Raw genomic sequence first — 27,692 nt, 5'->3', positions numbered from 1 at the left:
GATGGGTAATTGACCTGCATGCCTTCATTACACTGGAGTTCAGAATGGCTGTTGGAGCCATAAAGTCCTTTATCTGCCAGTCTGAGATCCCTGGGCTTTCACAAGGAAGGGGATCAGGCTGACTTTCTGCAAAAGGTTTAGTCCTTGTTGTTCTCCCCACCTCGTGCTTTTCAGAAATGGACAGAATTTGACAAGCAGAATGTAGCAGGTACAAGGCAACAGCTGGGACTCCTGTGGGGCTCCGAGGTATCTGCAGGGAGCCACATTCTGATGCAAGAACAGGGTAGTACAATATTTCTACTCAGCCAAAATAGAATCTGTATTTCCCCCTCTTTCTCTTAGCCCTAAAAGAAATCGTGCATTTAATAGGCCAGGAAATAGGTCAGAAAAAGAGGACATCCATCGAAACTACTACTATTTTAGGTAATTGTGATATAGAATAAAATGAAACAAAGTTCATCCAAAAAACAAACAAACAAACAAACAAACAAACAAACAAACAGAAAGATAATATGGTTCTTGCCTTGAACGAGACTGTGACTGATCCTGGGTATTTAGACACTGACCCGTCTTTGCTCAAGGTGTGCCCTCTGCAGGGAACGCTGTGTCTCCTCTTTATCTACTAAAACCACGCTCGTGTTTCAGGATCTACCCACGTCCCACACACATCACGAAGGCTTCCATAATTATTGTCTTCCGGTTTATTTCCTTTCATCTTCGTAATATGTCACTGGCTGATTCAGTATTTATTTATTTTTTTAAAAGATTTTATTTATTCATCTGAGAGAGAGAGAGAAAGAGAGAGCACGAGTTGGTGGGAGGGTTGGGGCAATGGAAGAGGGAGGTGGAGAAGCAGGCTCCCTGCTGAGCAGGGAGCCCAATGTGGGGCTTGATCCCAGCACCCTGAGATCGTGACCTGAGCTGAAGGCAGACACTTAACCGACTGAGCCACCAAGATACCCTTCAGTATTTATTTATTTTTAAGTTTTTATTTATTTTAGAACGACAGGGCAAGTGGGGTGGACAGCTAGAGGGAGAGAGAAGGAGAGAAGCAGACCCCCCACCAAGTACAGAGCCCATCGCCGGCTCGATCTCACAAGCCTGAGATCATGACCTGAGCTGAAACCAAAAGTCAGATGCTTAACCGACTGAGCCACCCAGGCGCCCCTATTCAATATTTAAAATGTATTTATCAAACACCTACTGTGTTCCAGAGGCAATGATGCTTTTTATATTTTAATCATCGGCGCAGGCCTTTGTCTATTGTACTTGGATTTTATGCTTTAGTTTTGAATCTCCAAGGACCCCCTGTGGGTCCTTAGAAGGTAGAAGCATCCCCTCCAGCAAACCCCCATGTACTACTTGTTGAAAGAAGAGAAAGGGGCTGAGAGTTCCTAACAGCAAAAGAGCAGGATCAGGGTCAGAGCTGAAAGTTCGACTGACCCCCCAAATCTTAAAGGCACCTTCAGCTTGGTTGATTGGGTCCCCCTCTCCCTAGCTCACTAAGCACAGTCACCTGGACCAGGTGCCTGCTTTGGACAACAATACTGCGTCCCTGAAGGTATCAAGGAATTCGATGTAGGGGTCCCCTGAAAGTTCTTCTGTCACTCTAGTGCTCCCCAGTGGTTGAAACTCAACAATGCAGTGAGCCCTTGTTCCTTTCTCTGAATCCCAGCTGTACTCTTCGTCTGTAAGGGACAAGGAGCCTTGACCTCTGTTGCTATAAGCAGTGCCGTTCCTCTCACGAGCTGGCAGATCTCTGCGCCGCCATTCTTCCCTTCGGAGTCTTGATCGTCTCTGAGGCACCAGAATGCTTTCATCTCTTTTCTAGGGAACTTGGAAGCAAACACACAAACAAAAAAAAATGGTGAACCTTAATCAGAAGGGAAGGTGATGGTCAGATTGGTCCTTAGCTGGAAGGAGCTCTATCGCCTGGGTCCTTGGCACATGCTGTCCCCACTTTCTAAACTGCTCTCCTGCCGGACCTCTCATCCCCTAATTCCTGTGAATCCATTAGGTCTCAGCCCAAATGCCGCTTCCTCCAGGAGCGTGTCTGTGACCGTCCCTCCTCGAGTCTGGGTTGGGTGTTCTTCCTCTGTGCTCCCCGAGCAGCCTCGTGCTCCTGGTAGAGCACTGGTTTCCCTGCGCCCAAGCAGCTGGTTTGTGCCCCTCCTCCAGTAAGCCCTGAGGTCTGTGAGGGCAGGGACTGGGACTGCCTGTCTTGTTCACCCCGGTGTCCATGGCACGGTGCCTGGCACACGGAAGGACCGAGAAGGAGAGAAGAAAAGGAAAGATAAAAGAGAAGGAGGAAGATTCCCTGAAGTAGAAACAACAGGATGATAAATAATAGAGCCCTAGACTAATTCCTAGAATACTATGAAGAGACAGTGCAGTCTGGGCATGTTTCCTACCGGCCCAAACGGGGCTGCTCTGGAGGTTGTGTCCAAGAAGGACTCAGGTCTGGTTCAGGGGATGAATGATTTCTGACGTGGCATACGCAGGGAGCCTAGCGTCTATGGAACACTTACTTATTATGTCCTTGTCTTCGTCTGCTCGGGCTGCTATCGCAACTACCACAGACTGCGTGGTTTAAACGGGAGACCTCCATTTCTACAGTCCGGGAGGCTGGAAGGCTACGGTCACAACGCTGGCAAATTCGGTGTCTGGTAAAGGCACACTCCTGGCTTGTGGACAGCCACGTCCTCGTTGCGTGCACACATGGCCTTCCCTTCGTGTGTGCTCCTGGAGGGAGAAGGGGGAGAGAGACCTTTCCCGTCTCTTACTCTTCTGTGTCCGTTAGTCCTATCATGGAGGCCCACCTTTGTGACCTGATGAAAACCAAATCACCTGCCAAGGTGCCCCCTCCTAAGACCAGTACTCTGGGGGCTCGGGCCTCAACACAGGAACTTGGGGGGACAAAACATTCTGTGCATAGCAGCCAGGTTCTTGCTGAGTACTGATGATGCCTTTCCCGCTCATCTGTTCCTCACAGCAGCCCCGGGATTTGAACTTCACAGGCAAGTAACTGGATTTCAGAGAGGCTCAGACATCCGCAGAGGCCGCTGTGCGCCAGGGCCGCCATGGGGAACACCGAGGCAAGGGTTCGTCTCAGTGCCTGCTCTTTCCCGCCCCAGAGCTGGAAGGGCCCTCAAGTGTTCCGAAACCCAGTCACAGTTCCTGGATTTGGCCTGATTTGGTTGTGGGGCTTCAGGCCAGCTTTGGGCCAGTTCCAACGTCCTCAGAGTGGTTAGGGACAACTTTTCTTTTTTTTTTTTTCTTTTCTTTTTTTCCTTTTCTTTTCTTTTTTTCCAGTTGGGGTGAAAAAGAGAATAGCAGTTGAATGGAAATCCGACAAATGAGTGTCTGGAGCCTCTACCGGGCTTGGCCTTAATTTATGCTCTGAGGGAGGGTCTGAGGCGGATAGATAAGGCCCCTGTCCCCCTGAAGCACACTGTCTAATGGGGGAGATGAAAAGAAAAACATGGAAGCAAATTAATAAGATCACGTCTGTCAGTAACTAATCCTATGATGAAAATAAAAGAAGCATTTTAATTTGGGTGATCTGGGAAGGTCTGGGTTGCAGGACAAGGGAGCCATGCAGAGATCTGGAGAAAGAATATTCTTGGCACTGGGAGGGACATGTGCAGAGACCATGGGGAGAACAAGACCCGCGAGAGGGAGGGAAAGGAGAAGGGCAGGATGCCTGGTGTGTTTCAAAAAAAAAAAAAAGAAAGAAAGAAAGAATAGAATATTAGGAAGGAGTGAGGAAGCAAGGGGATAGAGACATCCTCCCGTGTGACAGAAAGGAGAAACCATTTCTCCGCACACAAAGACTGTATGTAAAATACAAAAAAGGATTGTGAGGTTTCCGTGTTGAAGGTGAGGTGGGAGGAAGACTAAGGGAGACAGGGGCAAAAACCAGGAGAAGAGAACGAAGATGACGTGGGTGTTCCCACATCTACATTGTCCACTCACTTCGCAGAACAGTGAAACATTCCAATTTAAAGTATAACAAAATTTTTTTTTTTTAAAGTATAATGAGATTGGGGGAGCTACCCCATATGTTCAGCACGAGTGACTTGGTGTTCAAATGAAACTCTCAGCTGTTGCCTTCCTGGGTCTTTGAGGCAACATTTATATGCTCGCAGTAATGGTGGCCTCTCTCTCTCTCTCTCCCTCCTCCCCCATCCCGTCCCCGCTCTGTGTGTGTCTTTGGGAAACTGTGGGGCCAGAATATTCCACCCCAGCCAGCAGCTGTATATCTTTCGAACAGTGGCTCCACAGGCCAGATCCCCCTCCAAGTTATTTATGACTCCCATTGAAGCCTGAGCAGGACTCAGGCGCCGACGTGGAGGTCAGCAATGGGCCTCTTTGTTGGACACAGGTCATCGGGAGACGGCTCCGGCCGTGACTGCTCGGTGACCCTCTGCTGCTGTAGAAATGGTTATGTAACTTTAAACAGTAATGACATTTTGCAGAAAAGTGCTTTTTAATTGCTACGTCTTCATTATTCTCTTTCAAAATTACCCAGGAGATTCTGCCTCAGAGACAGCTCGGCATGATCTGAGTTTCCATTTTTAAAGAGCAATCAGTTTTGTGTTTCAGCTGCTCCCAGAAACCCCCCAACCCCAAACTTCATCTGTGTTCAGTGGCATTCAGTGGGGTAGGTAATACTGCCTTTTGTATCCTTGCCAAACGGAGAAATGATTTGACGCAATTTTCTAAAAATGCTCTCCCCAAATTCCTTTTGGGCTGGGACCAAGAATAGAATATTTTATCCCCTACAAAAGGGAGAAAGAAAATGATGAGCAAGCTAGAAAAATAGGACTGAGAGTATAGTCTATAGAGTTCCAACAGAAACTTAACCCCAATCCATAGACTCAGATGCCTATAGGGGTTTGGGATCAGCTAAAAATAAATTTTGCTTTGGAAGCAAAAACTGTGATACAGATAAAATGACTCAATAATGCATAGTCTGAAAGAATTGGAGACTTAGCTGAGGAGGGACTCTACTTTGGGTGTCTGTATCACCCTCTTGTACGGTAAGCCCTCCCCAGCCATCACTCGGCTTCCTGCGGACCCCTTGCCCATTGCTGTGGAGCTCACCCCAGCCTTGCAGCCCACAGTGCCCAAGCCCTGCAGCTGTTCTGTCCGTTACAACACCTTCCATGTGGACTGATACACAGCCCCCTTCCTGAGCAGCCGAACCCCCCACCACCATGCCACTCAACAGGCAGAGAATTCTAAATTCTAGATCCTGGGAAGTCTCTGCAAATAGCTCAGGACTGCCTGCTGAGTATTTTCTTCTGATTAAATACCCACAGCTATTGTTCATTTATCCTGAAGATTCTGTTGATGCTGTAAAAAGCGTCAATCTCAGGAGTGATTTCATCATCATCATCATCATCAAAAATAGGAACGAATCGGGGCGCCTGGGTGGCACAGTCGGCTAACTGTCCAACTCTGGAATTCAGCTCAGGTCATGACCTCAGGGTTGTGGGATCGAGCCCCACGTTGGGCTCCACGTTGAGCAGACATTCTGCTTGAGGATTCTCTCTCTCCCTCCCCCTCCTCTCTCTTTCTTTCTCAAATACATAAATACATCTTTTTTTTTTTTTTTTTTTTTTTTTTTTTTTTTTTAACTAGGAACGGGTAGCATTTACTATTTGCTTGCCATGTGCCAAGAACTGTTCTGGACAATTTTCAGGGATTCCTTCTCTTAGCCCTCTCAACAACCTTCTGATGTAGGTACTAAAAGCATCTCCTCTTTACGAAAGAAAAAGGAGAGGCTTAGGCAGTGTGAGGGACTTGCCTGGGATGTGAAGGTGGTAAGGAGAGGGGCCTGACTAGCAATGCCCAGCTTTTAACTACCTCCTGGGACCCTGCCGTAAGAGGTGCTGGAGGCCATCTTCTTTCCCTCAATGCCCTTCTGAACACAGTCTTTTTTAGCTGCCGGATGAAGACAGGTTGAAATGATGGCGCTTCATTTTTTTTAAATAATTTTGAAAGTGGGGAGGGGATGTAGAAACACAACTGTGAAGTAGAAGGAGAGAAATGCCAAGCTTATTCAGCAAACCCCTGATGAGTAGGATGAGGGGGTGTCCCTGAAGCATGAATGGGAAAAAATGTAATCCAGGGAACACAGTTATTTTTCACACAGTGGGTCGTTAAGCCATTACCTGCATATGCACTGGTGGCTAAAACTGTCAGCAGCCCCAAATGAGGTAGAGAGAAATGTCTTAGGTAACGTGCTTTCATGAATTAATTTGGGCCGGAGTTGTCCTTCCAGTTGGACACCCTGGGCCATAGCCTGCTGTGCTCGCATCCCAGGGGTATGTGAGTAGTGCACGTGCCCAGAGAAATCCTTCTCCATCCTCGGCTTTCAGGCATTGAGGCTCTGAATAGGCAGGTGTAGGGAAAAGACTACGAGGTGGGGTCCAGAGTGTTGGTCCTGGAGCCGCGGGCTCGTCACTTCCCCTCCAGGGGCCTTGGCCTCTTCATATTTAGAGCAAAGAAGAAAAGAGAAATAACCCTCTCTCATGTCATCCTGCACTGATATTATTTTTATGAGGCACTGGTCTTATTAAATTATACCGCTGTCCTTATGTTACTCTTATCCTTGTAATTTACCAAAGTGTCCCCGTTATCCCCAGGATGAAGTCCAAATTCCTTAGCATCTGATAAAACCCTGCACCCTTTGGCACCTGCTCCCCTCTGAAACCTGTTCCCCTGCAGCCCTGCACCCCCACCCATCCAAATTCATTTCATTCACCAGCAACTCCCAGACATGCGCATCCTTATTCTTGCTGTTCCTCTCCTTAGAATGTGCTTCCTGTTCTCTTTACATGATATGGTCTCTTATTTACCTTTTAAGCAGCCCAAATGCTGTCTCCCCTAGAAAGGCTTCCCGGCTATCCGAGCAGGGTTATTCGCCGCCTTCTGCTCTCCTGTCGCCTCATATGTGGCTGTCTGTGCTGCAGGTCTATAAAGCAATGTTATGATGACGTGTGTCCGTGTCTGTCCCTGCTGACCATACTGTAAACGCCCCAAGGGCAAGGATCATGTCTTTTTCATCTCTATGGACTTAGTGCCTAGCTCAGGACCTGTGCTTCAGAACTAGAGTCATAAATATTTGAAGAAAGGAACACAGAAGAAGTGAAGGAAATAAAAAAAAGGAAACAATCATCTCGTGCTTTCGATAAGGGTTTCTCCCCAAATGGAAAAGCTGTAGGCCGGACCCGGCTCTGGCCTCAGTCCTCAAGTTGTGGAATAAAGCATGCCTTTCCGGGGTGGCCAAGGTCATGATTTGGAGGAGTTTAAGTAGGAGCATTGCAACCGGAGGCCTCGCCAACGGGGCCCTGTCTGGATCCAGGCAGGCCCAGAAGTATTTTGGTTACAATACCCGGGGAGAAAGCTAGCAGCTTTAGATTTCCACGCATCACCTTTCAAAGCTGTTAATGAAACACCTTCTTTAACCTTTCTTTTTTCCCTTCTTGCTGTTCTCAAACAGGTCTTCAGATCATCTTCCCTCAGTATCTGCAAGAGAAGTTTGTCCAGTCGGCCTTAAGCTACATCATGTGCAACGGTGAGGGGGAGTACGTGTGTCGGAACAGCCAGTGTAGATGTCAGTGCGCCGAGGAGTTCCCACAGTGCAACTGCCCCATCACCGACATCCAGATCATGGAGTACACGCTGGCCAACATGGCCAAGGCTTGGGCCGAAGCCTATAAGGACCTGGAGAATTCAGGTAGAGAACCTGTTAGTACTGTCTAGAGCCAAGTCTAGAAGAGGAAACTGTCTAACTGGAATTAGGACCCACCATGAGGGAATATCCAGTGACCCCAACTCTTTCACTTGGGAGGGACCAGAGCCAGGTCTTAGATGTCATGGGGGAGGTACTCAGTCAGTCTCCATCGAATGGAGTAATGAATCACATAATCGAGTGTGTGGTCCTAAGATGTATTGTCTGTACTGCACGCAGAAGACAGAGGAATGCCACGTAACACAGGGAGGCCTCTGCGGAATGGAGAGTCAAAATTATCTGTATTGATTCCTGAATCCATGCGTGTGTGTCTAAACAAATAACACGCGTGCATGTGTAAACAGGTATGTGTGTAGGTTTTCATCCATGTACATATAGATCGGTATGGATACGGATGTGGACATCCAAAGAATTCACAGCTTGTCAAAGCCCAAGTGACTTTTCAAGTACTTAGCTATCTCCTGCTTTTCGTGGCTAGGAAAATTTGTGGTTATGAATTTCGGGGGAGGAAAGTCTCCCCAGGGCCATAAAGTGGGTGAGGGGCAAAGTGGGAGCTCGGCCTCCACGGAGCTTCTAGCGATTGTGAAAGCCAGACATGAATCGTAGAACCATACAAATAATTGTGACCTTTTAATCAGGTGTGTGAAGAAGGAGCAAATCTGTGGAGGGGGAGTTTTCCGCGGCCAGGAGGGTTGGGCGGGGCAGCAGAGGCGAGTTGGGGAAGAGCATCTGTGACGCAGAAATCGGTGGGTGATCACATGTCAGCCAGTGGGAGGCCATCCCAAGGTGCCCAGGAGGGAGAGGCCAGTGACGTGGTCAGCATGATGGTGGAGGTGGGAAAAATGGGGAAGGGGCAGACATGCCGAGATATTTAGAGCTTGGTGTTACATTGGCTGTGCGAATTGAAGAGATGGGTGTTGAGATTCAAGAGCTTTTTTTAGGTATGTTTGTTCGACAATTTGATGGACGCTGGTACCATTCGCTGAGCTAGAACACCTTGGGAGGTTGGGAAAAAAAGACTGTGTGCTCAGCATTGGACATGAAAAGCTTGGGAAGCCTTGAGACTTCCAAGAAGTGATGCCAAGTAAATACTTGGCATTTAATACCTCAGCTATCTGCTAAATAAATGGACATATGCAGAGAGCACTACTGTTGAAAAAAAACAGCAACAACTTAATATTCCTTAAATTTATCACAACAACCGCATTACAGCGAGTAGTGACGTTCCTGTATCCTAGAGGACCGAGGGTGCCGAGACCCAGTGTCTTCCCCGGGGTCACGTCGTTAGCAAACGACAGGGTTGGTAATGGAATCCCTGATTCCAAATCCAGTGCCTGTAGCAGCTTCTGGAACTTTATTAATTCTTCTTTACCCCCTAGGCCTCAGTTCCCTCATCTGATAAATGAGAGGACATGTTTGTGGTTTTCATATTTGAATTTATTTAAATGTTTAGTCGAGAAAGCCTTTGATCGAACAAAATCATACCTTGGAGCCGCTGTGCACCCCAGGTGAAAGCTGAGCCGTACTGAGCTGTGTTTGAAAACCACTGGTTTCCATGAACTCTGAGCCCCCAGCCAGCTTGCGGAGCCTGCGATGCACGAGCGATTCCGCTCTCCCGCAGCTCACGTGGGTCTGGGGCTGCCCTATGAACCTGCACCCATCAGTTCATTTAAAATCCCAGAGATTCAGAGAAGAGAGGCTCATGATGGAAATGTGTTACAACCATTATTTGGCCTCAAACAAAAGAAGCATTTGATAAAATGCTTTTGCAGAGAGATTCCACCGATTGCTAAAAAGCAGAGGGGAACGCCGGCTGCGTGCACGAGCAGTAAGGGTTTTTAGCATCTAATCCTATTCCCAAGGAGGAGAAACCACGTTCAGTGGGGGGGTGGATGCGTAAGGAGACACAGCTGAGATGCTGCAGAGTAGCTAATAGGCCACGGAAACGATATCCGTGGCACTTTCTCCCCCACAAGAGCACATACTCGCTCCAGATAGCTTGTGTTTGTCCATTTGGAATGGTTTTACCCATTAAGACGAATCCACCCATCTCCACATGTATATGTGGCTTGTGCATGTGTATTTTCCTCCTTTTCATTTCAGGCAATGGCCTTAATGCCCCAGCCAACCAGGCACTTTGGAGGGATTAATGATCCGCCAAAAGGGGAAAGCCAGTGATTCCTTCACCGTCGGAGTGCTGGTAGTCAAATAGAACCAACTCAGTTTACACAGCCAAATGGGGCTGTGTCTACACCTCCATTATTGGGAGGGAACCGGTGTACTTTGAGTCAAGAAAATGAAATCATTTTAACTCTTAAATCGTATATCCCTATCTGACCCAGATTCAGGTTCACTGAAACGACTGTTGCGTCCTTCCAGGTCCACAGAGCCTTGCACAGGAGGCATAACTTCCCCGGGGTGGGGTGGGCAGCCAAAGAGCACAGAGTCATTAGGGCCAGCCCCCTGCCTCCAGCCAGCTCCCCGAATGAATTAGTCAGCACGGTCGTCTGATATCCTTCCAATCCTACGCTGTCACGTATCCCCTGAGCACTTCCTGTACGTCGAGAACTATTTAGGCAGATGCAGTCCGATGTCACTCTCTCAAGATTTGCACGGGGTGCCAGGATGCCTGTTTGACATATGGGGAAACTGAGGTATTGAAAGCATGATGGTCGTACAGCTGCTCAGGGGCCGAGATGTGGTTCGGTCTCCTGCATGTCCGACTGTCAATAAAGACGTGCTGGAAGTTTCGTGGGATTCCAAGAATCCTGTTTTCAGCACCTTTTACTTATTTTTATCCCAATATACTGGTCCTCCTTATGTGTTCAGAGTAAGTGTATAATGTTGAGTAAGAGAATAAGATTCAGAGCCTGGCTAGAGTTCTAATTCTACCATTTACTAGCTGTGTGACCTTGGGAAGTTAACTGACTTCTCTGTGTCCTAGTTTCTATAAAAGGAGGCACTGAAAGTACCCACCTCATAGGTTTGCTGTGAAATCACTTATATGGGTTAGGTGTTCCAGACTGAGTGTGGTGCTGACTGAAAGCTATGTAGGCATTTTTAAAAATAAAATGAATGCCTAATGGACCTGAAATTTCCTTGTAGGTTTTATAACACGAACTGAAAGTACTAAGCTGCAAATTTATGTATATATATATATATATATATATATATCTCCCCAAGCATTTAGTTGGTTTTTTTTTTTCCTACAATATGATCAACCTCTTAATTCTTTTCCCAATAGTGGGGGGAGGGATGGCAGGGGTGAATATTATATTAAAAAAAAACAACAGCTCAGATTTGAGTCCTGCCTCTTGTCACTCCCAGGCTGTTCTACCTTCAGAAAATTATTTCCCCACTCTGGGCCTCAGTTTCCCTCTAGGCAGAACCAGAAAACTGGCCTAGAGAATCTCTAAGGCCGTGTCAAGTAGTAGCAAATACTGAAACTCTGAAACACAGAACCACACCCTGAGGCAGAAAACTTCGCCCCGGGGACCCAAGATTTGCCCCCGTCTCTTCAGTGTGGGTGTCCCCCAAATGGGACATTACGTGAAAGGGTACACAACCTCCAGTGGGACTGGATCGCACTGTGGGGAGGTTGACCCACCTCTGTTCCCCCTCAACCCTGCAGATGACACCAAAGAGAACTTTCGAGTTGGTGCTAATACACCTTTAGCACTTGTCTATCACTCACGACCTTCCCGGATGTCTCCGTGAGAGCAGGAGCAAGGGTTTGAGCGTTTACCTGGCAACGGTATCGGTCCAGGATCTGTTAACACAGTTTACATTGTATTTGCGTCTCCAGCTTTATTTTTTAAAACTTTATTTTATTTTATTTTTATTATGTTCAATGAGTCCAGCTTTATTTTTATAGCTCCCATTCTATTGAAGGCACGTGAGGGAGGTTTTCTAATGCAGAATTGGATTTTTAAAAAGTGGTTTAATTGATTCCAAGAAAATATCAAGTAGAAGTACACGTGGGATGTGACTATCGTTACCAAGCTGGCACTCAGATGACCGAAGTTTGGGAAGCCCTGTTTCCCGTGGGGACGCAGGCTGCACGTTTCACTCCCGTGGCGGCAAAGGAAACGGACCGTCCCTGAAAGTGCGGTGGCCCTTGCATGGCGTGGTCAGAGCAGAGCAGGCCGGGGCAGCGTTCGTGGGCCTCGAAGGAGGACGTTGTATCTGCAAGCCTGCTGGGTTGGTCGGTGGGGCGAAGCGTGCGAGGCAAGCTCAGATGGGGGCTGTGGCGCTCAGATGGGGGCTGTGGCGCTCAGATGGGGGCTGCGGCGCTCAGCCCTTCTCTCTGCCCTTTGTCTCCTGCCAGACGAGTTTAAATCCTTCATGAAGCGTCTCCCCAGCAACCACTTCCTGACCATCGGGAGCATCCATCAGCACTGGGGCAACGACTGGGACCTGCAGAACCGGTACAAGCTTCTGCAGAGCGCCACCGAGGCCCAGAGGCAGAAGATCCAGCGCACGGCCCGCAAGCTCTTCGGCCTCAGCGTGCGCTGCCGGCACAACCCCAACCACCAGCTGCCCCGGGAGAGGTAAGTGCGGCCCCCACCAGCCGCCGCTGCGGCCCAGACCAGTGCTAGCGTCTAGCTTCCTTCACTGTTGCCCCGGGGGATGCCCGGCCGATGATGCCCTTGTCGGTGGCGTGCCAGGCCTTGTGCGGTCCAGACCCGCTGTTTTCTGGATCGTCTCGCTTCTCTGCTACTGTGCTGGCTGTGCTTGGATTTCTCACTGTTTCCTGAATATGCCCTGACCTTTCAGCCTCTGCGTTCTGTCTGGTCTGATCCATCGGACTGTGGAAGGGAGCCGACAATAGCCCTGATTGCCATGTGACATTATTCTGGTTGCTTACAACGTATTATCTACTTAATTTTACTCGACAAAGCAGATTTTTAGCATCCCCGTCTTTCATGGTGAAGAAACTGGGTTAACTCATCCCTCAGCCTACTTTTGGAGGGTCTTTGATCAGGGCCTGGCGTCAGCGAACCAAACGAGGCACAGACCTTGAACCGTTTAAGGAGGTACTCCCTGGCCGAGTCGTCATGGGAGTGCAAGGTTCTCACCTGAGAGTGGGAGCCTCCGTAAATGTCTGCACGCCTCACTTGCCTCCCTCGGGGCAGACGAGGCTGAAGCTCCCAGGTCTTCACAGACCTTTGCGCTTATTTACTCTCCCTGGAACCCCTAAGGAGGGAGCCAGGATTAAATCCAGGCCTCTCAGACTCCATTCTTCCAGGGCATGGATGAGCTGCGTCTGGGCCTTTCTGTAGGCTCCCTCTAACGGTCCCACGAGGGCGGGCTTGGGGGCTGCGCACACAGTTCAGCCAGTGCAGCTGGGCCTCTACTCATGCCTACGTGGGTGGTTTGCGTTCAGCTTTATTCAGGGAGAAGAGATCCACTCTGTAAAAGAGCAAGGCTAAGGGGCATCCGGGTGGCTCAGTCAGCTCAGCGTCTCACTCGCGGGTTTCTGCTCAGGTCCTGATCTCCTGGCCTCTGAGACGAAGCCCTGAGCTGGGCTCTGCCCTCAGTGGGAGTCTCTCCCTCTGCCCCTTTCCGTGCTCGCTCTCTTTCTCTCTCTCTCTCTCAAATAAATCCATCTTTAAAAAACTAAATAGAAGAGTAAGGCTAAGTCACATTTACTTAACAAATTTGCTGCCAGCCACGTGTTTATATATGTGATTGCTCGCCCATTGTGCAGATCAAACGAGCTTAGAGGTCCCAAACTGCAGGACAAGAGTGCACCAGCCGTTCTCCGCAGGAGATGACTGTGCCCCCGGGGAACAGTTAGAAATGTCTGAAGACATTGTGGAGTATGATAATGGATGTGGGGGTGCTACTGCAAGGGACAGTCCCACAAAAAAGAATTATCCTTCTCCAAAAAAGGGGCGAGCAGATCCCCCGGCTCTATGGTTCTACGTACTGTGTTCTCCATCAGCCTGCTGTACAGGCGCTCAGAGATTAAAGACCACTACGCTCCCCGAAGCATCTCCCTCATCCCAACCACCTCTGTGCACCTGCTCGTTTTCCTCTGATTTTTTCAGACTCGGATCAAATGCCGCCTCCTCCATGAAGTCTTTCCTGATTGCACTAGCCAATACAGAAGACTCCTTAAGTCCACATTACATTAAAGCCCCCTGCCTGTCTTCCCAGTTTCTCCACTATGAAGTCTCCTCCTTACACACTTGCCTGTGCTTATCTCTGTTTTTCCCATTCCTTCCAACTCTGAACGCATGGCTCTGCACCTTGCTGAGGAACCACAGAGAATTTGCTCTGCCCTCACTTGTTGCAGGACAGCGGTCCAGTCACAAAGTGGCTTCCTTGTCATCTGCAGCCGGTGCCCAAACCGCCACCATGAGCGAGTGCCTAAAGGAGATTCCATCTAGGCTTCTGTCACCGGTCCTGCCTCGGGCACGGGTGGGGGGGGGTTCGGAAATGAGCACAGTAAACAGTGCTGTGAACCATGTCTTTCCGGGGGGGGGGTTCTGTTAGCAATCATGAAAAGCTCCATATATATATATAATATTAGCTTGGCTGGGCTGCCGTAGCCAAGTAGCACAGCCTGAGTGGTTTAGACCCCAGAAATGTATGTTCTCACAGTTCTGGAGGCTGGAAGTCTGAGACTGATGTGTCAGCAGAGTTGGTTTCTTCTCAGTCCTCTCTCTGTGGTTGTACATGGTCGCCTTCTCCCTGTGTCCTCACGTGGCGTTCCCTTTGTGCATCTCTGTGTCCCGATCTCTTCTTATAAGGACACCAGTCCGACTGGGTTGGGGCTAACCTCGGTGACCTAATTTTACCTTAATTACCTCTTCAAAGTCGCTTTCTCTCCTCAGAGAGGGAAGCGCAGGGATGGGAAGAACACCAAACAGAATCGGGGGCTAGACGGAGATCATGCCTTCCCATTAGCAAGCTGTGTGACCTTCCGCAAATCACTTCCCTATGCTGAGTGCAGATGTCCACATCTCTTCCCGTGCAAGCTGCCGGGCTAGAAATGTCCCGCTGCCACCAGCACCTTCAAACAAAGAACTTGCAGTGTTGCCTTCTTTCCTCCTGAGATGAGAAAACTTGCCCTAATCACAGCATCCCTCCTCTACTCACCTGGAGAGGATGTCTAGAACTCCACCTTGGCAAGTCAGTCAATTATGTTCATTTAACAAGTATTGAATGCTGGGTACTGGGGGGTGCCAGGCGCAGAAACTCGGCTCCGCGTGGATTCCTCTGAAGCCTTCCCAGGAGAGCTGAACCTCCTGGCTGGCTGTGAGCTGCTTCCTGACATCCGAATCGGAGCCTTTAATGAGTGTTTCTCACACCAGCAGGCAGGGCACCTCCCCGCCATGGAGCGGTGTCAGACAAAGGTGCTAACACAGGGGACCTGGGGCCACCTGAGCTGAGCGAGCTGGAATTTGCAAATGAGGCCATTGCTCTGCTGTAATTTGTCTGTGAGCTGGGCTCCAGGGGAGAGGAGTCCACCAGATGCCATCGCTCCCCTGTGTCACAGGGATTTTTACATGCATCGTGGAGGGGTGGTGGTGTCCGGGCAAGGGCGGGAGAGGGAAAGAGCACGGGGCTTTAACCCACACGGACTGGGTCCACATCCTGGCTCCATCATTCACCAGCCACGAGGCTCTCTGTAAGTCCCTGCACCTCCCGGCAACGTGGGTTAATAACACTTGCCTTCGGATTAAGTATGAGGACTAAGATTGAAAAAATTTTTAAAAACCTATAACATGCCTGATTCCGTTAAGAGAGGGGCCGGGGGGAGGGAAAGAGGGTGCTCTCACTACATATTTATATTCTAAAGGCCAGGCACTGTTCTAAGCACCTTATATGAATTAGCTCATTTCCTCCTCACTGCAACCTTAGGAACTAGGTACTTTCACTATCTTACTATTTCAATTCTACAGGTAAAGGAATTGAGGCACAGAGAGCTTAATAATATACCCAAGGTCAATAAATGTTAATTATTATACTGTTACTTCAAAGAGGTGTTTGCCTATAAAATTAAGTGGTAGGTCAAGTCTAGATAATTGGGGCTTAGTTTTAAGGCACCCTGGAACCTTAACACTGGGCTGGAAGGCGAAAGGGGCATTCTGCTTTTCATTTGCTGCCAGGGAACTCACCCCAAGACTCAGGGGCTCAAAACAACACTTTATTATCAACTCTCGTGATTCCGTAGGTTGACGGGGGCACAGCCGGGGGGTCTCTCAAGTTGGCCGGGGCTGGGCTCCTCCGAGGGCTGGACTGGGCTGGACGTCCAAGATGACTCACGCCCACGGCTGGCCGGCTGCTGGCTCTCGGCTGGGAGCTCAGCTGAGGCTGCCGGGCAGACTGCCTACACGTGCCCTGTCCATGTGGCCCGGGCTTCTGGCAGCACGACAGCACCTTCAGACCACAAGGAAGCTGTGCGAAATCTTCTGTTTCAGCTCTGGATGTGAGACAGAGTCCCCTCCACCATATTCTATGGGCCGAAGTCCAGCCCGGATTCAGCCAAGGGAGTGACTATTGGGCGGTGTGGGTCTCTGGGGGCAGAGGGAATCTTTTTTTGGAGATTAGGTATTACAGGATAAATTGAGTATAAATAGAGCTAGAGGTGCCCATCTTATCTGTAGGGCAAACAAGATTCATTATAAAACATAACAGCTTCTTACCGAGCAGCTATTATAACAAACAGGAAAGCTGGGAAGTGTAAAGATTCCAGAGTCAGACTGCCTGGGTTCAAAGCCCAGGTTGGTCAGCGGGCTTATCCTGTAACCCTGGGGAAGTTAGCACTGGCTTTGGGCCTCAACTTTCTCATGTGTAAAATGGGGCTAATAATAGCACCAACCTTCTAAAGCTGTTTTGAAGATTAGATGCTTTATTCCACATAAAATGCTTAGAACAGTGCCTGGCACATGGAAACACTCAATACATGTCAGCTATTTTCCTTCCTGTTATTTTTACCAGGCACTGATATTTTGCATGTGAGTTACTTAGCCCGTGGTAATACTCAGTAAGTCTAAGTGTTGGTAATGATGGATATATATAGATATAGATATAGATAGATAGGTAGATATATAGATAGATATAGATATAGATATAGATACAGATATAGATATAGATATAGATATAGATATATCTCATCTAGTCCTCACACTATCTCTACAAGGTTGATGCCATTTGATTTGACTTACAGATGAGGGAACTGAGGAGGCAGAGATGTAATTAACTTGCTCAAGGTCACTGGGCAGGTAAGCGGCGGGACTGGAATTGTCTCGCGGTCCCATTGGTGGCCTTGCTGGTCAAGGGCTGAGGGCAGGCTCTGAGCAGTGTGCAGCGGCAAAGACAGGCAGCCGTGCTTGGTTAGGGCACCGTGGTTTGAGTGCATGATGACCTCACTAAGGTCATAGGGGTGGTGATGGATCGGGATTAGAATTTTATAGGCTGGAGTGTAGTGTGCTGAGATTTAGGACATGGCCCCAGCTGTGGAATCCTGAATCATCAACTCTGGAGCCCAGGCAGATGTCCTTATCTGGCAACAGTAAATCATCCCATTCTATGAGTAGGAAGTTAAGGCACAGAGATGTTAATTGACTTGCTGGAAATCACACTGCAGGCAAGAGGCAGGATTCAAATGTTGGCAGTCCTTTCCTATAACCTTTAAGCTCTTCCTCCTGTTTCCAAGGATGATGGTCCAGGGCGTTCAAATCACCTGCTTAGACCACAAACTGCATGGTGATGAAAATCACCCCACTCTCCTTGCAAAGAAGGGACTGAGGACAGACAGATGGAGGGAGGGAGGGAGAAAGGGGGAAAATGGGGGAAGGTAGGAAGGAAAGGAGGGAAGGGGCAAGGGCGAGAATAAAGCAGCAGAGAATCAGTGTGGCCAGTGCCAAATTCAGCAGGCTTCTGTGCAATTCTGTAAACACTGAGTGACCACCTAACCTCCCAGCCCAACACCAGACTCTGGAAGGCACCTAAAGAAACAAGCAACAGGGCCTTTGTCTTCAAAACATCATTATTTAGTGGCAGGGTGTGCTTTTGAAAAGGACACAGCTTTGAACCAGAGGACCTGAGTTCAGATCGCGGCTCTGTCCTGCGTGGGCCACATTAAATCCATAGCGGGTCTCTAGCGGGTGTTCCAGGGGACACCGGGTGCAGAATGTGTGCCTGGGGGGTGGGGGCAGGTGCAGGCTGGGTAGTGAATGATGACACCTCAGCTTTCCCCAGAGCAGCTCTTCATCCATTTTCTTTATGGGAAGTCTGAATTAGAACTCGCTTGGGAAAATAAGGGGATCCTTTTTCCTTAAACAATTTGAAAACAACTGGACTCCATTACGTTGAGGTCTTGCCCAACCGTAGGAGAAATATCACTCAGAGAGAATCACAGTTGAACTCCGAAATATGAATATAAGGTCAGTAATTAAATCTTAGTCAGTTTTAATGAGTGGCCCAAATTACAATGGCTTTTTTTTTTTTTTAAGATTTTATTTATTTATTTGACAGAGAGTGGGAGAGAGAGAAAGCACAAGCAGGGGGAGCGGCAGAGGGAGAGGGAAAAGTAGGTTCCCCACTGAGCATGGAGCTGATGCAGGGCCCAAACTGAGGACTCTGGGATCATGACCTGAGCTGAAGGCAGATGCTTAGCCGATGGAGCCACCCAGGTGCCCCTACAATGGCCTTTTAACTGTGTCTCCCAGAGTCTGTTGTACCCACTTTCCAATCTACGTTCCATGAGGCGGTCAGAATTATTACTTAAGAAGCAAATTCCATCTTGCTGCATCCCTGCTTAAAGCCTTCGGTAACTAATCACTGCTCTTAGGAGGAAGAGCAAAATCTTAAGCTGACCTAGAGGTCTGCCACGATCTGGCGCCTGCCTACTTCCTCCCTCTCTGCTGCATGCCTCTTCTTGGCTGTCAGGGCTGCAACCCCCCGATCTCTCATTTCACTAAATGCACATGCTTCTTCCCACTCTGCAGGGCTTCACACAGGCTCTTCCCTCTATCTGGAATGTTCTCTCCTTTTCCTCTACTGCAGTAGCTTTTGCGTTGTCTTTCAGATCTCAGCTCCAAAGGCTGTGTTCCTTGCACTGAAAGGGTGTCGGGACCTGTTTGATATGCTTTCCTAACATCCCGACTTCCCAAATAAAGCCCCCAACCTCAGTTTACTATAATACCTTTGCCTGTCTGTTTATTCATGCCTGTCTGTCTTATGAGACCATCAGCTCTGGGCTGATGTGTCTGTATCCACGTTCTTTTTTTTTTTTTTTTTAAGATTTTATTTATTTATTTGACACAGAGAGAGAGAAAGCCAGCGAGAGAGGGAACACAAGCAGGGGGAGTGGGAGAGGAAGAAGCAGGCTCCCAGCAGAAGAGGCTGATGCGGGGCTCGATCCCAGAACACTGGGATCACGCCCTGAGCTGAAGGCAGACACTTAACGACTGAGCCACCCAGGTGCCCCTGTACCCATGTTATTGACCACTTTAACACCCTAACTTCCTAGCATGGTAATCGGCACACAGTTGCTAGTCAAAAAACTTTGTTCACTGAATGGACAAATAAATTATTTTCTACTTGGAATGGGGTCCCAAAGGCATGGCGACATAATATTTTACAATTGTGTCCTGTGACCATGTAAATAATTTAAGGATTTTTCCACATATACTGTGTATGGTTAGATTGTCTTCCTCATTCATAAGTGAAGAAACTGAGGCGGGGGTGGTGGTGAAGTGACTTGTCTAAGGTCACTCAGGGAATCTGTGACTACACCAGGATTAAAACTGAGGCCCTCAGACTGTGACAGTCCAAGCTGTATGGTCAGATGGAAACTGTAGATGGAGACTGTCTTCAGCTGACCTGGATCCGGATCCTGAAAGTATCTCTTGCTACATATGTGACTTTGTGAAAGGTACCCTAGTAGAAGAAAAAGAGAAAAAAGAAACAAAGAAACAAAAGGGGGACAAAAATAGGCACTTCCCAGAGTGTATGAAATTCAATGAGATGAAGAAAAATCCCTAGCGCTGAGTGGGTTCTTCATGTCAGTGTGATTGGTGTTTCTTTGCTGCATGCTGTCCCCTGATTTTTGTAGAGGTTAGACTATTATTAAGGCAAAGCAGATCCATGGCACTTTAACTTGAGGGCAGGCAGTATAATTATTGGCATTTTCCAATGACTCTTGGTCTTTGGTTTATTTTTACTTCTCATATTCACATGGCCTTGACCCAGCAGTCTGGGCCCTCGCCAAGCACAATGTAATTATGCATTGTTGAGATGAGAATCTCTTGGGGGCGTCCACCTCAGGCTCCAGTCCTGGGGCCATACCTTCTGAACCCATGTCAGCTTTTAACATATTTCCTGCTCCACACGGTGTTTAATTGGTGTCTATGGAAAGATTCTGGCTCCCAAGATAATCGTTAGCCCTATTATGAGGACCCTCCATATCCACACTGGTTTTGATTCTTCTCTCTGAGCCCTATACTTACTTGCCTCGGGATTTAATCTCCATAGACTCCTGCAGTGGGGCAGAGGGATAGGGCTTCTTATATTTTATTGAACTGAAGTTAGGTTCAGTTTATTAGACTGAAACAGTCTCTTCTCTGCTACTTATTACATGTGTGACCTCCACAAATCTCTAAACCTGCCCGAGCCCTCTGTTTCCTCATCTGTACCCTCAGGATGATAAGAATAGCTACCCCGTAGAGTTGACGTCCCAGTCAATTTATACGATATATGTGAAAACTCTTTGTAACTTATAAAGAAATGTGCAGGTACAATTTTAACGTAATCAAGAGCACAGGGGTAGTCGACCTTAGATATGTGATGAGGACACTGTTTCTGCCTCCAAGAAATGGATGTTTCCACTGGAGAAGACAAAGCGTGAGCCCAACCGCACGTAACAGTCCAGTAGAGAGGCAGTGGGATTTAAGATACCTGAGACTTCACGCTCTGGAGTCCGACAGGCCAAGAAGAAGGTGCAATTACTAACAATGTAAACTTGGCACAGTATCAGGTTTCTGAGCTTCACTTTTCTAATTGGTATGGTAGAGATAAAAATAATACCTAAGGTTGGAAAATCCATAAAAGACCATGTACGCCACTTTTAGCCTATAGTAAGATGTCAAAGCCCACGGTTCCTTATCAGGCAAAATTAGAGACCAATAATTTGTCAGCTAATTGCAGAAGTTAAGTTAAAAATAGGGAATCCTAAAATGTATATACATGCCGCACATATCTAAACACATTTTATTTTAACTTAAAATATATACATGCATATTCCTTGGCCAGCCTTTTGAAGTAGGGCCAGAATCTTTTTTGAGGGCGCTGGTATATTCTGTTCGACATTTTGCTGGCTTTCTTGCATAAACCACACCCGTCATTGTATAACATTTCCAACTTCAGTTTATTCAAAGTGGAGCAACAGTTTAAAAACTCTTAGGAAACAATCTAAACATTTGTAGATTTTCATGTCCCCTCCTAAGCATTTTCAGGTACTTCCCCTTTATTTCAGTCGATGACATTTTTTTCCCCCAGCAAATGTCTTTCTAGAATTTGTTCATAGAATTCAAATTAGTTTCCACAGAAAAAGACAGCTCATATTTAATTGATTTATTTGACTTTGATTTCCATGATATTATCATAGCAAATACAACTGGCACAAGCAGATGTGGGAACAAGGGTGCTCGTTACTTGGAGGGAAAGGAGGCACGTGGGCTTTGTCGGTGCGTAACCAACCAGTCGTGAGCATTCAGTGAGCATCACACATTGATCGGAGGGCAGGGAGAGTGTCAGCTGTGTGGCGAGTCACCCACGTGGAGGTCAATTACACGAGCTTGTCCTGAGACAGCAGCTCTTATTCCTACTAACTTGCCACGGCTAGCTGGACAACTTGCAGAAGGCCATACAGTAAGAAAAAAAGGTAATGGTAATATGAGTTCACATATATACCAGGCACGGTTTTAAGTGCCTTACGTACATTTACTCATTGAATCCTTACAACAAGCCGACGAAGTAGATTGTGTTATGGTTCCCATTGTAAAAACAGAATTTGAGCAGCAGTAGAGGTAAGAAGGGAGAGAAATACGTTCCTACTGGGGAAGACTGGAGAATCCCCTTGCCTCTTTGCCTGCTTTAATCTATTCATCCTTTAACTTTCAGATCAAACCCCCATTTCTTAGGGATGATTGCCCGGACACACTGAACCAGTTTGCGATGTCCTACGGGATGTCTTTACTACATCCCGCATGGCAGTTTTTTCCAACCCTTGGCTCATTTGCAATTGTGTGTTTCATCCCAGACTTCCCCGTCTTGACCACAGATTGCATGAGGGCAGTGACCAGTGTATCTCCCCAGCCCACAGTGACGGATAAAGTTGCCTGGCCCCCAGCGATACAGTGCTTGCTGAGGGAGCTTTTGAGATGGAAGTTGCAGGATGATCATGCTTTGCACTTGGGGTGGAGAGAATGGTTTTCTATTCCAGAAAACAACATATCAAGAATTGACTGTAAGATTAATTTCATCCAGAGTGGGGAATCAGAAAACAGGGAGTGCAGGGAAAAAAAAGAACATGAGTGCATGGGCTTTGGAACCAGACAGTCCGGCGTTCAATCTTGGGGTGAGCTGTGCGCTCAGTGTCTTCTGGTCCTAAGCGCCATCATCTGTAAAATGAGGAGAAAAACAGGACGTTCCCCACCAAGTTATTGTAAAGATTACCCAAGATATATATGCAGTGTTCTTAGCATATAGTAGGTGGTCAATAAACAGTAACAGTGTATTTGTCTTAACTGTTACTGAATAAGATTAGACCTGTATGTTGAGATGAAACTATGGAGGAATTGAATACTTAACTATAAATTTGTATATTATCAGTTAGCTGATGAGTAGTTATTGGGAGAAAAAAATTAGAAGGAATGCTGTGGTTTAGTCAATGTTCTCTGCTAGCCATTTGAAGTATGAGCTAGAGAGTCAATGGAATCTCTCTCCCTGTAAAAGGATCCAGTATTTCTTCCCTGTGTTGACATGAGCTCTACCACTGATCTGTGGACCACAGCAGTGGCTCTCAAACTGCAGTGGGCTTCCTGATCACCTTGAGGGTTTTTGAAAATAGATTGCTGGGCCCCACCCCCAGCGTTTCTGATTCAGCAGGTCTGGGATAGTTCCTAGGTCCCTGATGATAGTGATATTGCTGGTCTGGGGACTACGCGAACCTTGGATTAGAGCATTGCCCTCACTGATATAAACACAGTGTCCCCTCACTCAGTAGAAACTAAGCAAAAATGAATTCCCCTAAATGAATCCTACAGGATATTGTGATGTGTGTGTGTGTGTGTGTGTGTGTGTGTGTGTGTGTGTGTGTGTGTTGGGGGAAATGAAGTGATGTCTTTGACTGAAAACGTTTAGAAAATGTTGAATTAAAAAAAAAAAAAACCCTAAATAGAGATAGGGTTATGTGCCTATAGTTTCTCAAACTTTTTGGCCATAGAACCCTTTCTTCTTGAAGTTTTTCAAGAGATTGGGTTCCTCAGTCCACAGCCAGGGAAGAGTGCCTTACACCAGATTAAGAGGTAGGGAAACAGATTATTTGGTGTGGTGACCACAGGTACCCCTCCTGTCAGCAGATCCTCATCCTCCAGCTTGTCTCCTTTGACTCGAGTTTCTAACACCTTCTGCGGAAGCAGGTGCTAATCCTTTGCATCCCAGCAGGTACTGCGCCTGCTGAGAAGTGGCACAACTGCCCGCCAGCAGCAGCCAAAGCAACAGCAGGAAGGTACTCGGTTTCGGGTATAATTAGAGAATAAATTTACCCCTTTGGGCTTAGGGACATTCCTAACCTTTCAAAGTGAACTAAGACAAATACCTTATGTGCAGGTTATTTTACTTTGCAGAGGGCTTTCCCGTTAGTGATTTGACTTGATCCTTATACATAATAACCTGTCGGGCAGCTAGAGCAAGGATTAGTCTCCCCATTTACAGGTAAGAAAACTGAGGCTCACAGGAAGTCAGGACTGGCCCAACATCCTGAAATAATACTCCTTCTGTTGCCATCCTACATAGACATAGTTCTTTGTTCTTGTCAAAGACTATTTACATTAATCTTCATTTATTCATCTGTTCATTCCTTCATCCAACGAATATTTAGCGAGTGCCGACTGGGTGCTGGGAACTATGCGAAGGGTAGTGGTGGAGTGGTAGACGAGACCAGGGGAGATTTACCTTAGGAATTTGAGGCTCAGAAAGGTAAATGACCTAAAATTACGCAATCACAAAATCTCATCACCATCAGGGAATCTGAACGATCAGCTGATGTCTTCCTGTCATTTTATGAAAGAGTAAAACGAAACCAAATGGAGAAGTGTGTTGGCCAGAGAAGCTTGTATTAGTTTGGTGTTGCTGTGTAACAAAGTACCACACATTTGGAGGCTTTAAAGCGACAGATGTTTATTATGTCACAGTTTCTTGGGTCAGGAGTCTGGGCGGGGTACAGCTGGGTCTCTTGCCTGCACCTCACAGGCAGAAATAAAGATGGGGACGTTCTGGGGCAGAACCCACTTCCCAGCTCATGCAGGTTGTGGACAGAATGCACTGCCTTGTGGTTGGCGACTGAGGTCATGATTTCCTTGCTGGTTGTTGGCCAGGGTCTGCTCTTAGCTCCCTGCACGTGGACTCTGCCATCTTCAAAGGAACCAAGGTGCAGAGGATCCTTCCGGTGCTGCAGACCTCAGAGCTCTCGTTCTGCTAGCAGCCAGACAAAGCTCTCTGCTTGTAAAGGGGCATGCCTGATTAGATGAGGCACACCTAGATAATCTACCTTTCTTTAGGTCAACGGTGCCCAGTAACAGAACACAATCATGGGAGAGATATCTTATTGTTTTCACAGGTCCTGGGGATTAGTGCCTGGAATCTTGGGGAACGAAGGGCCATATTTAGAATTCTGCCTAGTACAGTAACACAGGCTGGTAGAAATGGAATTGAGAAGAGATCGTCTCAGTTCTCTTTGGGGCTCATGGTATAGAGTAGTGTGAATATCTATCGCTATATAAGTAGTTGACCCAAACTTAGGGGCTTAACGCACCAACCATCATATTATGCTCATGATCTCCGGGTCAGGAATTTGTGCCCGAACTGGCTGAGCACTTCCTCTGTTTCACGTGGAGTTGACTTGACGTCACCGGCTGGAATTCACCTGGTAGCTGGGTGGGGCCGGAGGTTCCAAGAAGCTTCACTCCCATGTCTGGTGCCTTGGAAGAGATGGCCAGAGGCTGGACTCGGCTGCGCACTCTCCCTCCCCAGGGTTTCTCCCTGTGATCGCTGCCGTGCGGTGGTCAGAATGCTGGTAAGTGGTCTCAGCTCCTAGAGGGAGTTTTCCAAGAACAGGAAGTAAAAGCTGCAAGTTTCTTGAGATCGGAGTCCATAAACTGGGTGAATTGCTTCTGCCTTCTTGGATTGGTCAAAAAAGGGGTAGAATCCTCCGAGATTTCAAGGGAAGGGAATATAGATCCGTCTCTGAGAGGATCTGTGAGCTACCTGTCGTACATAGCGGGTTTTGTTTATTTTTTGCAGTGTAATACATTTTAGTAGAAAGAAGAGGTGCATTCTTCAGAGACCTTGTGAAGAAATGTTTTGTAATACAAAATTGCCCTTTGGAAACTTTGTCAATCAAGATTGTTGTTCAGCGTATTTATCTTAAGTTTCCCTCCCCTTGCTATATGTTTCAACATAGGTGCATAATTTGTTATTGTTGTCTTGTTTTCCTGGAAGCTGGTTAAAGGGAGAGAATGTTCCATAATATGAGCTCATTATTTGGGCCGTGTGTAGTGTGGGTATTGGAAGCGGGAAAGAAGAGGATCCTGCCAGTTGCTGCGTATTTCAGTTATGGAATAATTCCAAGTATGTGTTCTAGAATCAGGAAAATAACTATCGGAAATAACCCCTGGACCCACTGTGAGACAGACCAAGCTCAAACTCCATTGATTACTTGACCTCCATGAGCACTTATTCTGATTGGTGGACCGCAGACATTTTTGTCTCCGGGAATTAGTATCCGTTCAGGTCCAGTGTCCAGTAATCCTTGAGAAGTGTGACTATTTCCTCTCCCCCGTGCATACTCACCCCAGGTAAAATGGTACTGTTCTGGCAGTGCTTCTTCAAGGGGATGATTCTGGCTCTGAGCGTCTGCTGCTTGTGGGACTTCAAGCAAGGCCCACAACCTGTCTGGGCTCTGTTTCCCGTGGACCCGGTCTGGTCTAAGCATCATTCAGCTCCGGGACTCTGAAAATCTGTCACTCTAAACCCACAGACAGCTCTCCCTGGAGTAAATTGCTACTTTGATAGTCCCTGACCTACTCATTTGTGTGTGTGTGTGTATGTGTTTGTGGGGGGAGGATAGCAATTTGGTGACAAAGACCTATTCTGAGTGTGTATTAAACTGTCCTATTACAGAAGAGGTACAAACCCACAGATAACCCCAGGCTGGCTCAGGGCAGCTGACTGTCAGTCACAGAAGCCCACAAGTGCCCTCCCCAGCACGGGGCAATGAAGCTTTTAACTAAGAATGTCTTTGGCATTTCTTTTCTTTTCTTTTCTTTTTTTTTTTTAAAGATTTTATTTATTTATTCGACAGAGATAGAGACAGCCAGCGAGAGAGGGAACACAAGCAGGGGGAGTGGGAGAGGAAGAAGCAGGCTCATAGCGGAGGAGCCTGATGTGGGGCTCGATCCCACAACGCCGGGATCATGCCCTGAGCCGAAGGCAGACGCTTAACCGCTGTGCCACCCAGGCACCCCTTGGCATTTCTTTTCTATTTATGGGGGTAAAAAGAAGGCAGCCTGTGAGGCAGAACCCCGTGGCAACCCAAGGGTGTAGGGTCTGGGTGAGGGGCCGGGAGATGTTTGCCGCTGGCTGGGCTTCGCTGTGAGTGATGGGCAGGGTTCGTTCTAACAGACACTACGAGGCAGATCTCCACTCTCATCCCTGTTTGTCATTCTGCATTTGTAGCAAGTAGGGCAGTTGACTCACTCAGCTGACGTAAGGCCAGAAAATAAGCATCTTCAGACCTTTTCTGTTGTTTTTAGTTTAGCTTTTTTTCTCCCCCCCCCCCCCCCGGGGCTCAGAAGTGGCTTCCTGTTCGGAATAGAATCTAGAGGCTCAGAGGACTGAGTCAGAAATAGAACGAAGGTCTTACAGTATCTGTGGATAGCTCTTTCTTACCCCCCATCAGAGCCACTTCCAATTCACCTCCCCACGTCCGCCCCCCGAGTTGGCCAGCAAGCTCACAATGGGTGAGTTATAATCCCAGCGATGAGACAGCTCACGGGTGACCTGCAGTAAGTCACGTCCCCTCCCTCAACCGAGTTGTTCCTATCATTAAAGTGAGATGCACGATCCCCTCTCAACCCCACCCACAGCCCCCAAAAGAGTTGTGAAGATCAAATTACAGCACCAAACAGAAGAGTTTTAGAAAGTTTAAAAGTGATATAAAAATGCAAAGGGCTACGGCCTTTATAGTAGAGTTCTGGTTGTTTTAAAGGACAGTTTTTTTAAATCAATGCTTTAGTGAAGTATTACAGACCTATAGAAAGTTGAAAAGATCCCAAGTGCACGGCAAGATGAATTTTCACGAGGTGAGTTCACACACGTCACCAGCAGCACCCGGATACAAAATAAAGAGCACCCGTTATGAGCACGGCAGAGCCCCACCTGTGGCCTCTTCTGGGCACGCCCCACCTGCTCCCTGGGGGAGCGACTTCCCATGCTACACGCACCGCGGCTCAGTTTTGCTTCTTTCTCTACCGAATAGCTACTTGAGTACATACTTTCAGTTTTTCGAATTTGCTGCACCAATTTTCTCTCCTGCCACAGGAGAGCTTCCCTTGCTCCACATCCTTCGCTCATACTTAGCGGTCCCCATCTTTTTGATTTGTGTTTTTTTATTCTTTTAGCCATCCTGCTG

General features: G+C 47.6%; 1 protein-coding gene across 1 annotated transcript in view; it reads left to right on the top strand.

Annotated features, from left to right (window-relative positions):
• BRINP1 (BMP/retinoic acid inducible neural specific 1) overlaps positions 1–27,692 on the top strand; it is a 123,790-nt gene that overhangs the window by 86,853 nt on the left and 9,245 nt on the right. The window contains exons 5-6 of the mRNA XM_008698837.2: positions 7,511–7,747; positions 12,090–12,312. Of these exons, the coding sequence (XP_008697059.1) occupies positions 7,511–7,747; positions 12,090–12,312 (460 nt within the window). The remainder of the gene's footprint in view (positions 1–7,510; positions 7,748–12,089; positions 12,313–27,692) is intronic.

The sequence above is a fragment of the Ursus maritimus genome, unplaced genomic scaffold (assembly GCF_017311325.1).
Source record: "Ursus maritimus isolate PB19 unplaced genomic scaffold, ASM1731132v1 scaffold_17, whole genome shotgun sequence".
NCBI lineage: Eukaryota > Metazoa > Chordata > Mammalia > Carnivora > Ursidae > Ursus > Ursus maritimus.
Note: the sequence above shows the minus strand (reverse complement) of the source record. Positions and strands in the feature narration are given on the sequence as shown.